This window comes from Artemia sp. Qi Xiang Cuo, chromosome 20, assembly GCF_049724085.1.
Source record: "Artemia sp. Qi Xiang Cuo chromosome 20, ASM4972408v1, whole genome shotgun sequence".
Classification (NCBI taxonomy): domain Eukaryota; kingdom Metazoa; phylum Arthropoda; class Branchiopoda; order Anostraca; family Artemiidae; genus Artemia; species Artemia sp. Qi Xiang Cuo.
The window spans coordinates 42,506,530-42,521,562 of NC_142813.1; the positions used below are offsets into that span (position 1 = coordinate 42,506,530).

Consider the following 15,033-nt stretch of genomic DNA (forward strand, 5'->3'; position numbering starts at 1 on the left):
AATTTTCTCTGACTCGACCCTTTGATGGGCAAGATTAAACTCATTGAAACTTATATATTTGCAATCAGCATAAAACTTCGATTCTTTTGATGTATCTATTAGTATCAAAATTCTGTTTTTTAGAGTTTTGGTTCCTATTGAGCCGGGTCGCTCCTTACTTACAGTTCTTTACCATGAAGTTTAATCAGATATTTATCTTTAATTCAGCTCAATTTAGCATTAATTATTATCTCTGTCATGAACATTTTGCATTTCAATATTCTTCTGTGAGGCATTCTAGAACACTGCAACAAATCTAGTGAGGTAGTAAAAAAATAAAAAAAAATAAAACTTACTTGAAATGAAGGAAAACAACCAGGGCCACAACGAGAGCTATAATTGAAATGGTATACCCTATGTAGTAAATCCTTGATGCGAACTCGAATTGCTCATTTTGAACTGTGCTGCATTCACTATAGTCACTGTAATTGGCCCAAGTTCCATCTTCTAGGCATAGCCTTGTTGAATTTTCTGAAAAACATATATGATAATTGGCTGTGTCTGGACACACACAAGTTCTGTCAAAATTCTTTGAAATCATGCAACTGGTATCTATAAAAAAAAAGTTCAAATAGGGATAAAATCCTTTTAATAAAAAGTGATAGAAATTCACAAAAATACCAGATATTTCGGTCACATATGCAGTGACCGTCATCAGTAGTAAAACTTCTGGTATCGAAATATCTGGTATTTTTGTGAATTTCTATCACTGTTATCCATCACTGTCTATTAAAAGGATTTTATCTCTATTTGAACTTTTGTTTATCGTCATGGAAAGGCAGTGTGGTCTCCGAAATTATTTTTTGGTATCTAGGGCTATCCTGTTGAGCGGGTCTTAGTTTTTTCTTATTAGTCCAGTAAAAGTACGGTTTTGAACAGACATCTGAGCAACAGAAACATTTTTGGCACCAAAATATTTAGAAATTTTGCTTAATAGTATACCTAAAACCAGCTAAGATTGGCCTTGCAAAAATACCCCTTTTCAGGGAAAAGAGCAGAAAGTGGAAGGCGAGAATCTCGAATTTAAATTTTTGCAAAATTTTCTAGATTGAACGACCGTTTCCTTTAGATTCAAATCCAGGAAGACCGAAAATAATGTCAGAATTGGAAAACTGCATCGTTTAGTACACCCTTTCCACCCAAGTGAAGTCAGAAGGGGGGGGGGGGAATCTGATTCTGAACTTGGGCAGTATTTAGTATATTGAAAAGTCGTTTACTATTTATTCAAGTCTGGATAGACTGAAAATGACATCAGAATTGAAAAACACTATCATTTAGTACGCCATTTCCACACTAGGTGAGGTCATAAGGGGTGAAAATACCATTTATGGTTTTATAATGATATAATACAGAACTGAATAAAATATATAATTAAAAGGTCCTTTCCTATTAACTCAATCCCGTGGAGACCAAAAATGACATCATAATTTGAAAATTTCCTCGCTTAGTGCCCCATTTTCTTCTGAGCAAGGTCAGAGGGGGATGAAAAATCATAATCTTAATTCGTGCAGTATTTGGTGGATTGTAAGGTCATTTTATATTTATTCATGTCTGAGTTGACCAAAAACGACATCAAAATTGAAGAAAAAATTGAAATTTTCTTTGAAAAACATAGGATTGAAAAATCCAATTTTCACCCTAGGTGAGGTGAGAAGGTGTACTTGAACTAATAGGAAACAACCTTTCAATTATATACTTTTCTCAATTATAGGTACGGAAAAAATTTGAGCATAGCCTACTAGAATAGCCTGTCCCTGATTAGTTTTGTAAGAATCCACAAAAGAAATAGACCCTTGGCCATCTCTCTACAGTTTGCCAGTATTCTATTAGAGCTGCTAAAAAGGGCACATCAGATCTATCCATACAATGCTTTGCTGTCCAAGGTGGAGGACAATAAACTGCTAGCTTAAAGGTTTACGGCAATTACGATCTTATTGGTTTCCTTTTTGGTTCGAATGGAGGTCAGAGGAAATTTGTACTAGGGGCTTAAGGCTCAATCAAAATTCTCAAAATTTGTTTTCATAATTACATATTATGATTTTGCTAAATATAAATAATAGTTATTATTTCTGAATCCGTGTCCATCGGGAAAGGTATATATATATATATATATATATATATATATATATATATATATATATATATATATATATATATATATATATATATATATATATATATATATATATATATATATATATATATATATATATATATATATATATATATATATATATATATATATATATATATATATATATATATATATATATATATATATATATATATATATATATATATATATATATATATATATATATATATATATATATATATATATATATATATATATATATATATATATGTATATATATATATATATATATATATATTTTTTTTTTTTTTTTTTTTTTTTTTTTTTTTTTTTTTTTTTTTTTTTTTTTTTTTTTTTTTTTTTTTTTTTTTTTTTTTTTTTTTTTTTTTTTTTTTTTTTTTTTTTTTTTTTTTTTTTTTTTTATATATATATATATATATATATATATATATATATATATATATATATATATATATATATATATATATATATATATATATATATATATATATATATATATATATATATATATATATATATATATATATATATATATATATATATATATATATATATATATATATATATATATATATATATATATATATATATATATATATATATATATATATATATATATATATATATATATATATATATATATATATATATATATATATATATATATATATATATATATATATATATATATATATATATATATATATATATATATATATATATATATATATATATATATATATATATATATATATATATATATATATATATATATATATGTGTGTGTGTGTGTGTGTGTGTGTGTGTGTGTGTGTGTGTGTGTGTGTGTGTGTGTGTGTGTGTGTGTGTGTGTGTGTGTGTGTGTGTGTGTGTGTGTGTGTGTGTGTGTGTGTGTGTGTGTGTGTGTGTGTATATATATATATAGGTATTTTCTTCAAAAATATGGTTCTAGATTTTTGGTTATTATTTGTCGTGATTTGCTCTTTACTAGATCCTAGCGAATGCTGCTACCATAATACATATTCTAATAAAATCTAGCAATTAAAGAATGAGTATAATCTAGTTTATTAACGCATTGAATATGGAATAACCATAATGCAGCATTGTTGTAATCCAACATTTCTTAGAACACTTATAGAGTTTACATATTTCAATGTGGCTGTGTAAATGCGGTATTAAACTTAAATTAACAAAACACAGAGAGAAATATACATTTGGGAAAATTTCAGATTTGGAAATTTAGCTGCAGGCCAATGTTTGATTAAAAACACTGGTCTGTCTCTCAAAAGCATAGAAACGATTACTTTTCTCGAAAGGGAATTTTCCTGCGATAGAAACAATAGATAGAAAATTGTTTTCCATTAAAATTGAAGGAAGATATAAATTTTACTTCTGTATTTTTAATTTAATACTGTATAATTTTTTCTTATAGAATAGCTTTAGAAATATACATTTTTTTCTCTACCAAATGTATACAAAAATTGCAGAAGTAAATGGCTGCCTTCCTCTCAAAGCCAGCGAATGGATACCACATGGACGAAGAAGACGAGGTCGTCCAAAAACTACTTTATGGCGAAACTTTGACCGAGATCTTAGGTAATGGAAACTGGAATGGGAAGATGCCAACACTGCAGCATTACAATGGGATGAATGGAGAGGCTTTGTTTTTCCCCTCTGTGCCATCACTAGCTTTGGAGGAACTAAGGACAAGGGAACTAAAGTGCAATATTCAGACAAAAAATGTCTAAGCATTATCAAGTTAACCAAAATGCAGTATTTGAATATTGCTATTTTAAATCATGTTAGAATATTCTAATTGAATTAGGACTTCACTGAAAGCCGAGAAGAGGTATCAGAGGCTCCATCTTGTGATGTTGTAAAGCATGATAGATGAACCAGAGACTTTGAAGTTTCTATGTTAAGAAAACAAAAACAGAAGAGGCATACTCATTGATTTGGTCTAAATAAAACTAAGCAAAACAAACTAAGTAATTGATTTGCTCTGAGTCTAAGTAAAGCATATTCATTGATTTGGCCTAAGTCCGTGGAAATAAAAAGAATTAGCTTGTTATGTTGACTCCAAATATATAAAATTAATTAAGTTCAGTTCTACCCATCAAAGGCTATGAGCTTTAGAAAACTTGCCTGTATTTTGAAAATCGGGGAAAAGCCCCCTAAAGGTAAAGGAATCTTAAATGACAAAGGTCAGGAATCTCAAATTGTACCACCAGGTTCAACGTATCAGAGAGCCCTGCTATAGAGGTTCACAGCTCCCATCTTCAAAAATGTGGAATTTTGCATTTTCGCCAAAAGAAAGATCAGGGACGCTTGTTTTAATCACGGATGTTCTTGTGCCCTTTTTAAGGGACCTAAAAGGTTGGAGGTCATCTAGCCCCCTTCCTACAACCTTTTTTCATCAAAGTCGTTCAATCAAAATTTTGTGATGGGCTTATTGTTTAGCATAGTTAGGAGGTCCAATAGCTATATCTTTTGTGTTAACATGACCCCTCACAGTCCTTGGAGATAGTTCCTAAAGTTATGAAATTTCCCCATTATTTACGTAGGCTAAAGTATTTTTTATTGGGAAGTAGGCAAACATTTCTCGGTTAGGGGAGGGGAATACCTCGCTGTTTACACTAAGGTTTGAGTTTGTCCCAATTCTTTAAAGAAAATTCTCTTTAAAGAAACACAAGGGTCGTTTAATTAGAACAATTAGAAGCTTATATAAACGTACATAAAACTTTAGCGCGAAGAGCAAGATATTAAGAAGGGGGCAAGCCCCTCATATAAGTAATAATTTCTGTTCATTTTAAGCTTTAGTGTTGCTTCTTACTTTCAGAGCAAGTTCAAACACAAAGTGTTCAAAGTCTTCGTCCTTTAAAACATGGCTATAGGCTACTTACGATTAAAAAAAACAAAAAAAACTTAAAAGCAAATATCTACCAGCTAAGACCATAAAAATTGCCGTAAAATTTTTGTGGAATACTCTTTTATAAAGTAAGTCATTTTTATAAGAGCCTTAGTTTGAACTTTGGTCTGAAAATTTAATCCATCCCCCAGCCTTCTTTGCTAGTAGCCGTAGCTACTACCAAAACGACAACCTCAATCTCACCTTTTAAGTAATGTGCTTCGGCTGAGCGGCTGGAAAACAATAAATTTTGAAGTAGAAAGGCTCATTACTGTCATTTGGAATAATTAAGTTAATGCAAGTCGGAGAATTCAAACCTATAAATAGCCGATAAACTGTCTCCAAAATTGGTACCTAACAAGATAAGTATGGATTATAAACTTAGCACAGTCAACTTCAAATTAAACTGTTGCCTTTAAATAGCTACATGTCCACTGTATGAGTATGATGGAAATCACTTACTTGATTATAAAATGATGATTTCTTAGCTGATAAACTTTTTTATCTTCGTCGGCACATTACTTGTTGCTTCACCGTCAGTATTAGGTGTTTTATTACAATTTTTGGAGGTCAAAAAGTCATCCCTCTCTATTTTTGGTTAAAGCATTATGCATGATTCGCTTTTTAAAACATCCAGGATTTTGCTTTGAACCAAGAGGAAACAGTGAAGCCTATAGTGGTGACATCTCTAAAGTAACCAACCAATAAATTAAACCGTTTAAATTGTAGATTCTCGTGGATGATCCTGATGTATTTCCATTTTCTGCTAGTGATTTTCTAGCGCTCTGATACGAGACGAACGCAGGGCGGAGGCCTCTAGCCATACCCATGGGATCCTTAACATTCCCTAATTTCTAGGCACTTCTTATCCAAGTTTTTAAATAAATTTTTTATCCCCCCCCCCAAATAAAAATCCCACGTACGTGTGTGTTCTGATATTAATATAGACCTTGATTTTTCTCAATCAAAATATAGCTATTTTATGTATATTCAGATTGAATCAATAATAGATCTTTTAAATGGAAAAAAGCTGCTTGTCTCCCTCTCCCCTCTCATAGGTCTATAGGACTTCAAAACCACTATTTACAAAAGCTATGTAAGGAGGCATTGGATATGTCTTCCCTAGCTTAAAGTTGCTACAATTATGGGCTATATTTTTAAAAGTGTAGGATTTTATTTTTCTCTCTCAAAAATACTGTCCATTTTTTGTATGTCTTGTAAGATCGTTTTCCAAGAAAACAAGTTTTTCAAAGATAAATACAGCTTGTCTAGAGGCTCTGTACCCCCCCCCCCTCCCCCCAGAGACATTTGAGGTCCCTTTGACCCACGGAACGACCCCTGGAATTTTTAACCTGATTGGAGAGTCAAATTCCTTAGCACATTTTCGAGCCCTATTTTCGGGGAACCGTACCCTCAACCTAAGAATTTGCTTGTATTAAAGGTTTTTCCTGGTCCAGGGACTTTGTACGATATGTAATTTTCCAATTGTTTGGCAAAACATGTCCTTTGAACCTGCTTTAGGATCTAGTATTGGGCAAAGCAATAATAGTTTTCTGTGCATTTCGGGTTCCCTTAGCCCAGGGACGTACTAACAAACTATGTAAAACTCAGGTTGCTAGGAAAAAAAAAATTTGTTTCTTATGGGCAAACCAATTTTTTTTCAATTTTTTCTGGTGTATTATGGTTTCCTAGATCTCGATAATTACGGATGTATGTTTCAAGCCAATGAGAATCAATAGGCCTTCGATGCTTCCTTGATAATTTCTTAAACCACATTGGCCTGATATAACATAAAGAAAGAAAAACGAGCAAAAATGTTTTTTTTTTGTTTTTTTTTTAAGGCCAAAGAAAATGTTTTTCCTTTAAAACTTTACTAAATCAAATTATAGTAACATTTTGATTAATAAATATCAGTATATGTATATTAAACTGACAATGCACATTCATTTGTATTTTTTCAGTAAACTGCAAATTTTGTTCTGGCCTTGGGAAGGCATAGGGGTTTTGTGCCCAACTTATGTTAATTCCTACTCGTTTTGAGTTTGACTCGGTTATTTATTATAATCTCTGTTCCTTTTGGGTTTCATTTATTTATCGATGCTGATTTGTGGTAGTTTCACGCTTGTTAGATTATTTCATTTTATTTTCGCTCATTTTTTGTTTAATGGAGTTCCTTAATTTTCTTTGTAAAACTTATTTAGTGGAAAAAGTTTTTATAAATTAATTTCTGTTCGTTTTATATTGACATAGTCTTTTCAGGGAAAAAGAAAATAATACTTTAAATCTATTCGTTTTTTAAGACTTTATAGTTTGGTCTGCTATTTTTATGCCGGGAGAAAAATTTTCAGTAATTTTTAACAACATACACCCTTTTAAAAATTTGGATACAAATAGTAGTGTTTAATTTAGTTTCATATCACCTCTAGTTGATCTAAAAGGAAAAACTTCATACCATTCACAAAAAAGTCTGTTTACTTTCTTTGATACCTTGGATACACTTAAGCTATTTTGATTTGGTTAAATTTTAAGAAACGGAATGGGGGGGTTGGCGTGGGAGGGTGGGCGCAGGAGGGTGGGAGTAGAAGGGGGATTAGTTGCCCTCAAATCACTTTCGACCATTAAAAAGGGAATCAGCCCTTTCTATTTTCAATCGAATGAGCTATTTGAAGTTCCCACGACAACTCCTTCGATACGAAGTGTCCTGGTCTAAACAACAACAACAACAAAAAATAATGCATTATACCCACATCGATCTTTACTATAAAAATGTCAAGCCTTCCAATCACTTTTGACTAATAAAAAGGGCACTAGGCCTTTCGATTTCCAATCGAATGAGCCCTTTTGGAAACAACAACGCTTTCTATAAACTACTTATATGCCCCCAGGGCATAAATTACAACCCTTACCCTAAGGTTTGTTAAGATGGTTGTCATCCTCTAAGACCGAATTTCCAGAACTTTCAACTACGTTAAACAACATGGCTATCTCATAATTTTGATTGGATGTGTTTAGGGAAATGGTGGACGTGGGAGGGGCGGTAGTCACTCTCCAATCACTTCCAACTATTAAAAATGGCCCTAGCCCTTTCAATTTCCAATCAAATGAGCCCTTTTGAAGTTTCTACGACAAAACTTTCAATAAAAATCTTTTATGTGCACAGGGCATAACTTACAACCCTTGCCCTGAGTGCTGGGGAAGGGGGTGTCATTCTCAAAGACCAAAGTTTCAGAGCTTTCTCCTACTTTGAACAAAATGGCTATCTGAAAATGTTGATTGGATGTGTTTGGAGGAATGGTGGGCGTGAGAGGGGGGTTAGTTACCCTTTAATTACTTTCGACTATTACAAAGGGCACTAGCCCTCTCAATGTCGAATTGAATGAGCCTCTTTTGAAGTTTTACAACAACTCTATCTATAAAAACCTTATATGCCCAACGGGCAGAACTTACAACCTTTGCCCTTGGGGCTCTGGGGGGGTTTGTCATCCTTAAATACATGAGCGTGAGAGGGGCATTAGTCGCTCTCCAATCACTTTCAACTATTAAAAATTGAACTAGCCCTTTCAATTTCCAATTGAACGAGCCCTTTTGAAGTTTCTACGCTTTCAATGAAAACCTTATACGCCTCCAGGGTATAACTTAAAACCCTTTCCCTGAGGGCTATCGGGGCGGGGGGAGAGTTTGTTAACCTTAAAGACCTAATTTTCGAAACTTTCAACTACGTTGAATATGATGGCTATCTAAAATATTGATTGGATGTGTTTGGAGAAAAGATGTGCGTGAGAGGGGGTTTAATTGCCTTCAAATCACTTTTGACTATTAAAAAGGGCACTGACCCTTTGAATTTCCAATTGAATGAGCCCTTTTTTAAGTCTCTCCGACAAAGGTTTCAATAAAAACCTTACGCTCACAGGGCATAAATTATTACCCTTGCCCTGAAGACTATGGGGGGAGTGTCCTGCTCAACAAAATGGCTATCTTACAATCATTATTGGATGCGTTTGGGGAAATAGTGGGCGTGGAAGGGGTGTTAGTTGCTTTCCAATCACTTTCGACTATTGAAAAGGGCACTAGCCATTTCAATTTCCAATCGAGTGAGCCCTTTTTGAAGTTTCTACAACAACACGTTATATAAAAACCTTATATGCCTCCTGGGCATAATGTACAACCCTTTCCCTGAGGGCTGTGGGGGGGGGGGCCTGTCATCCTCAAAGACCTAATTTCCAGAACTTAAAACTACGTTGAATAAAATGGCTATCTCAAAGTTTTGACTAGAGGTGTTTGGGGAAAAGAGGGGCGTGAGAGGCGGGATAGTTGCCCTCTAATCACTTTCAACTATTAAAAAGGGCACTAGCCCTTTGAATTTCAAATCGAAAGAGCCTTTTTTGAAGTTTTTACGACAACGCCTTCTATAAAAAAAACCTTATATGGCCCCAGGGCATAAATTACAACCCTTGCCCTAAGGGCTTTGGGGGAGTGTCCTCAAAAACATAATTTCGATTGGGAAATCAACTACCCTGAGTAAAATTGCTCTCTAAAAATTTTGATTAGATGTGTTGCGGGAAATGGTGGGTGTGGAAGGGGTGTTAGTTGCCTTCCAGTCACTTTCGACTATTAAAAAGGTCACAACAATATTTTTGAGGGACTGTCCTGAAAAATATAATTTCTATCTGGAAATCAACTACGCTGAACAAAAGAGCTATCTCAAAATTTTGATTGGATGTGTTTGGGTGAATGATGGGCTTGAGGGGAAGGGGGCTAGTTGCCCTCCAATAACTTTCGACCATTAAAAAGGGCGCTAGCCACTCCAATTTCCAATCGAATGAGCCCTTTTCGAAGTTTCTGCGACAACTCCTTCGATACGAAGTGCCCTGCTTTAAAGGAAAAAATTAATAAATAATACATTGTGCCAACATCATTCTTATATGCCCCCAGGACACAATTTAAAACCCTTGCCCTGAGGGCTGTGGGTGAGTGTCCTCCTCCTTACTTAGTCCCCGTTTCGAGTCTCGTTCTCGAGTGTCCCCTTTCTTTATTTAGGCAGCGCGATCGTGCTGCCTATGATTTATGCAACAACTTTCTATATAAAACTTATCTGCCCCCAGGGTATAACTTACAACCCTTGCACTGAGGGCTCTGAGCGGGAATATCATCCTAAAAGACCTAATTTCCAGAACGTTCAACTACATTGAACAAAATGGATATATCAAAATTTTGATTGGATGTGTTTTGGAAAATGGTGGGCATGAGAGGGGTGTTAGTCGCTATCCAATCACTTTCAACTATTAAAAAGGCACTAGCACTTTCAATTTCCAATTGAATGAGCCCTTTTGAAGCTTCTACGACAACGCTTTCAATAAAAACTTTATATGCCCCACGGCATAACTTAAAACCGTTGCACTGAGGCATCAGAGGGGGTTATCATCCTAAAAGACCTAATTTCCAGAACTTTCAACTACGTTGAACAAAACGGATATCTCAAATTTTAATTCGATGTGTATTGGAAAATGGTAGGCGTGAGATGGGCGTTAGTGGCTATCAAATCACTTTCAACTATTGAAAAAGGCACTAGCCCTTTCAATTTCCAATTGAATGAGCTCTTTTGAAGTTCTTACGACAACGCTTTCAATAAAAACTTTATATGCCCCACGGCATAACTTAAAACCGTTGCACTGAGGCATCAGAGGGGGTTATCATCCTAAAAGACCTAATTTCCTGAACTTTCAACTACGTTGAACAAAACGGATATCTCAAATTTTAATTCGATGTGTTTTGGAAAATGGTAGGCGTGAGATGGCCGTTAGTCGCTATCCAATCACTTTCAACTATTAAAAAAGGCACTAGCCCTTTCAATTTCCAATTGAGTGAGCTCTTTTGAAGTTTCTACGACAACGCTTTCAATAAAAACTTTATATGCCCAGGGCATAACTTAAATTTCTTCCCCTGAGGGCTGTGGGGGGAGGGGTTGTCATCCTCAAAGACCTAATTTCCAAAACTTTCAACTTTATTCAGCAAAATCGCTATCTAAAATTTTGATTGGATGTATTTGTGGAAAAGGTGGGCGTGAGAGGGGGGTTTGCTGCCCTCAAATGACTTTTGACTATTCAAAAGGGCACTAGCCCTTTGAATTTCACATCGAATTAGCTCTTTTTCAACTTTTTACGACAAAGATTTCAGTAAAAACCTTATATGCCCCCAGGGCATAACTTATAATCCTTGCCCTGAGGGTTGTGGGGGAGTTTCCTCCTCAAAATTATATTTTCTATCTGGAAATCAACTACACTGAAAGAAAGGGCTATCTCGGAATTTTTATTGGTTGTGTTTGGGGGAATGATGGGCGTGGGGGGGGGGCTAGTTGCCTTCCAATCACTTTCGACTGTTAAAAATGTCACAAGCCCTTTGAATTTCAAATTGAATGAGCTTTTTTGAAGTTTCTACTAAAACGCATTCTTTAAAAAACTTAAATGCACCCAGGGCATAACTTAAAACCCTTGCCCTGAGGGCTGTGGGAGTGTCCTCCTCAAAAACATATTTTCTAACTGGAAATCAACTACGCTGAACAAAATGTTCCTCTCAAAATTTTGATTGGATGTGTTTGAGGAAATGATGGGTGTGGGGGGGGGGGCTAGTTGCCCTCCAATCACTTTCAATTATTAAATAGGGCACTAGCCCTTTGAATTTTCAATCCAATGAGCCTTTTTTGAAGATTCTACGACAACACCTTCTATGAAAACCTTATATGCCCCCAGGGCATAATTCAAAACCCTTGCCCTGAGGGTTGTGGGGGAGTGTCCTCCTCAAAAACATATTTTCTTTCTGAAAATCAACTATGCTGAACATAATGGCTATTTTAAAATTTTGATTGGATGTGTTTGGGTGAATGATGGGCGTGGGGGGGCTAGTTGCCCTCCAATCACTTTTTGACCATTAAAAAGGGCGCTAAGCCACTCCAATTTCCTAGTGAATGAGCCCTTTTTGTAGTTTCTACGACAACTCCTTCGATACGAAGTGCCCGGGTATGGAGAAAAAAAAACACATTGTTCCCACATCGTTCTTTATTTAGGCAGCGCTAGCGCGCTGCCTATGATAAATGAAATCATCACGAAGGATAAAGAGGGGTGTTCCCCTTTTCGTTTTTAGTTATAAAGTATTTCTAATATCTTATTGAAATTAGTCGTGTATGCTTTGGAGGTTTCACCCACTCCATATATCGCACAGTTTTGTTTGCTTGTATGTTCTAATGCTATTTCTCAATTTTTTCACTCTTTTTAAAATTATCACCCCTTCATCGCAATACAAAGCTTTCCGTGGCTAAGAGGGCAGCACAAAGACCACTCAGGTTTTTGGTGGTGTTTATCTTGAGGGCTGCCACTTCCTGAGAAGCAAGATGGAGCCATAATTTCCAGAGTTTACTGGCATGTCAAGTTCAGATATTGACTCTTGGAAACCTCGGGAAAACTCGATCAAGCCAACTCATCACAGGAAAAAGCTGCCCTAGTCCAACTTGGCACCACGTCACCCTGTCTGGTTTTAGACTATGCTTACCTTGAGGTCCATCACTCACTGAGGGACTGGTGACAAGTAGTTTGAAGCCATAGTTCCCACCGCTTCCACGCATGACGTAATCCAATATGTTGTCACAATTTACTGTGCATGCATAACACATAACAAAGTATAGAAAACATAGTTCCCCAAACTAATTTAAATTTGCAAATCGATGAATAGAATTGAGCAATAAGCTAAGTAAGATAACACATTGAGTAACCAAGCAAAAACTTAAAAATAATTACAGAGTAAGAAAAAAAGAAATCAAAGAAAACTTTGAAATTCAACACAGACTAAGGAAAGTTTAATTAATTAGCTTGATGGTTACAGGGTTTCAGGAAAACAAACAAGGATCGAACGCAATTAACAGCGCATTAATGAGAAGAATCTCTTCTAGTGACAAAAAAAAAAAAACGTTAATAGAGGCATAGACCATAACAGGAAGGCCATTTTGTGACGACAAGAAGGGGAAGAAAATAGGTAATATATCCTAGGCGTGCAGACAGAGATTTCGGACAAACTTCCATTAAATTTGAATATTTTGACGAATTCGAAAGATCTTTTTTATGAATTGTTTCCAAAAGGGGAGCCTTTCTTAGAATATAAAAAGAATAATGGACTGAATTGTTATTCCAGAATATTTTATCTTTATGATAAGATCAAAGCAGAGATGCATATACACCGTAATAATCACTTCAATACGATCCTCTGCCAAAATACTATTTATCTTAATTGAAGCAATTTGTAGAAGTCAGTAGTATCTATGGGAATAATAGACTTTACCCCATCTTCTATTGGTTTCACGCAATCCTTGACTGCGTCTGTTGCTTCTGATAGTTTTAAACATTAACATTAATTTTGCATATCTAGAAGGTGCAACAGAGTGGTGAAACATGAAACGTAAAATATCTATCAATAAACACGGTTATTAACAAAACTACGACCCTAAACAACAGAGATTAGAGCTCAATTTGTTAGATTAAAAAATGAATATTTGGAAAGCAGAACCAAGCAATTGGAAGATTTCTAGACGAAATGGAAGAACAAAAGAGAAAACAAAAGACTGGAGGGAAATAAAAAGCATAAAAGGTCATCCCAGCACAATGACAATGCATTACAAAAAAAAGCAGAATATGTGATTCCAAAAGTTCCCACTTCCTAATGAAGAAATATTTTCAAGACACACATTTTCATTGAAGAGTGATTCTTTAAATTTGTTATTCTTTTAATAATAAAATTTATGGAAATTTTAATAAAATTTATGGATTCTTTAAATAAAATTTATGGAGCATGGGGGATCTGGTACCTAAAGGAAAGGTACCTAAAGCTAATCCTTTCCGATTTAATTAGAGGAAGATGAATCCATTTTGGGCAAACATGGAGAGAGGAAACAAAAGCACCAGCAATAGTCATATCAAACAGTTCGTGGTAACGAACTGTAAGTAAGGAGCGACCCGGCTCAATGGTAACCGAAACTCTAAAAAACGGGATTTTGATACCAATAGATACATCAAAAGAATCAGATTTTAATTCTGATTTCAAATATATAAGTTCACGTGCCCATCAAAAGTTACGTGCCTGAGAAAATTTGGCTGATTTTCGAAAAAAGGGGGAAAGACCCCCTAAAAGTTATAGAACCTTAATGAAAATCACACCATCATATTCAGCGTATCAGAGAACCCTACTGCAGAGGTTTCAAGCTCCTATCTAGAAAAATGTGGAATTTTGCATTTTTTGCCAGAAGAAAGATCACGGGTGCGTGTTTATTTGTTTGTTTGTTTTTTTTTTGTTTTTTTTCCCAGGGGTAATCGTATTGACCCAGTTGTCCTAGAGTATCTTAAAGGGGCTTATTGGAACGGAAATTAAAAATTACAGTGCTCTTTTTAAGTAACAAAAAAAGGCAACTAAGACTACTAGGCCCCCTCCTACGCTCATTTTTTTCCCAAAGTCACCTGATAAAAATTTCGAGATAGCCATTTTGTTCAGCATGGTCGAAAATATGATAAAAATGTCTTTTAGGATGACTTGATCCCCCAAAGTCCCCAGGGGAGGGCTGAAAGTTATGAACTTTACTCAATGTTAACATATAGTATTGGTTATTGGGAAGTATACAGACTTTTTCAGAGGAGATTTTTTCTGGTAGGTGAGGGAAGGAGAGGGTCGGGGGCTATGTGGAAGGATCTTTCCATGCAGGAAGTTTTCAGGGGGGCAGGGACCGGGCTATGCAGGGGGCGCCGGATTTCCCAGCATTATTAAAGAAAAAGATCAGGAATTAAATAAAAAAAAAACAAGTTTTTCAACTGATCAACTGATTGTGATTAAGAGGTCATTTTTAAAGAACTGGAAAAAAAAATTCGAACTATAGTTTAAAGACCAGGGTATTGACTAGGGGCCGAACCCCCTAATATACGTGTTAAAAATTTATGAA

The 15,033-nt window shown here is 34.8% G+C and overlaps 1 protein-coding gene across 1 annotated transcript in view; it reads right to left on the reverse strand.

Moving 5' to 3' along the window:
• The window catches only part of LOC148940229 (diuretic hormone receptor-like), a 319,450-nt gene that overhangs the window by 226,787 nt on the left and 77,630 nt on the right, over nucleotides 1–15,033 (reverse strand). The window contains exon 4 of the mRNA XM_089106103.1: nucleotides 336–510. Within this exon, the coding sequence (XP_088962229.1) occupies nucleotides 336–510 (175 nt within the window). The remainder of the gene's footprint in view (nucleotides 1–335; nucleotides 511–15,033) is intronic.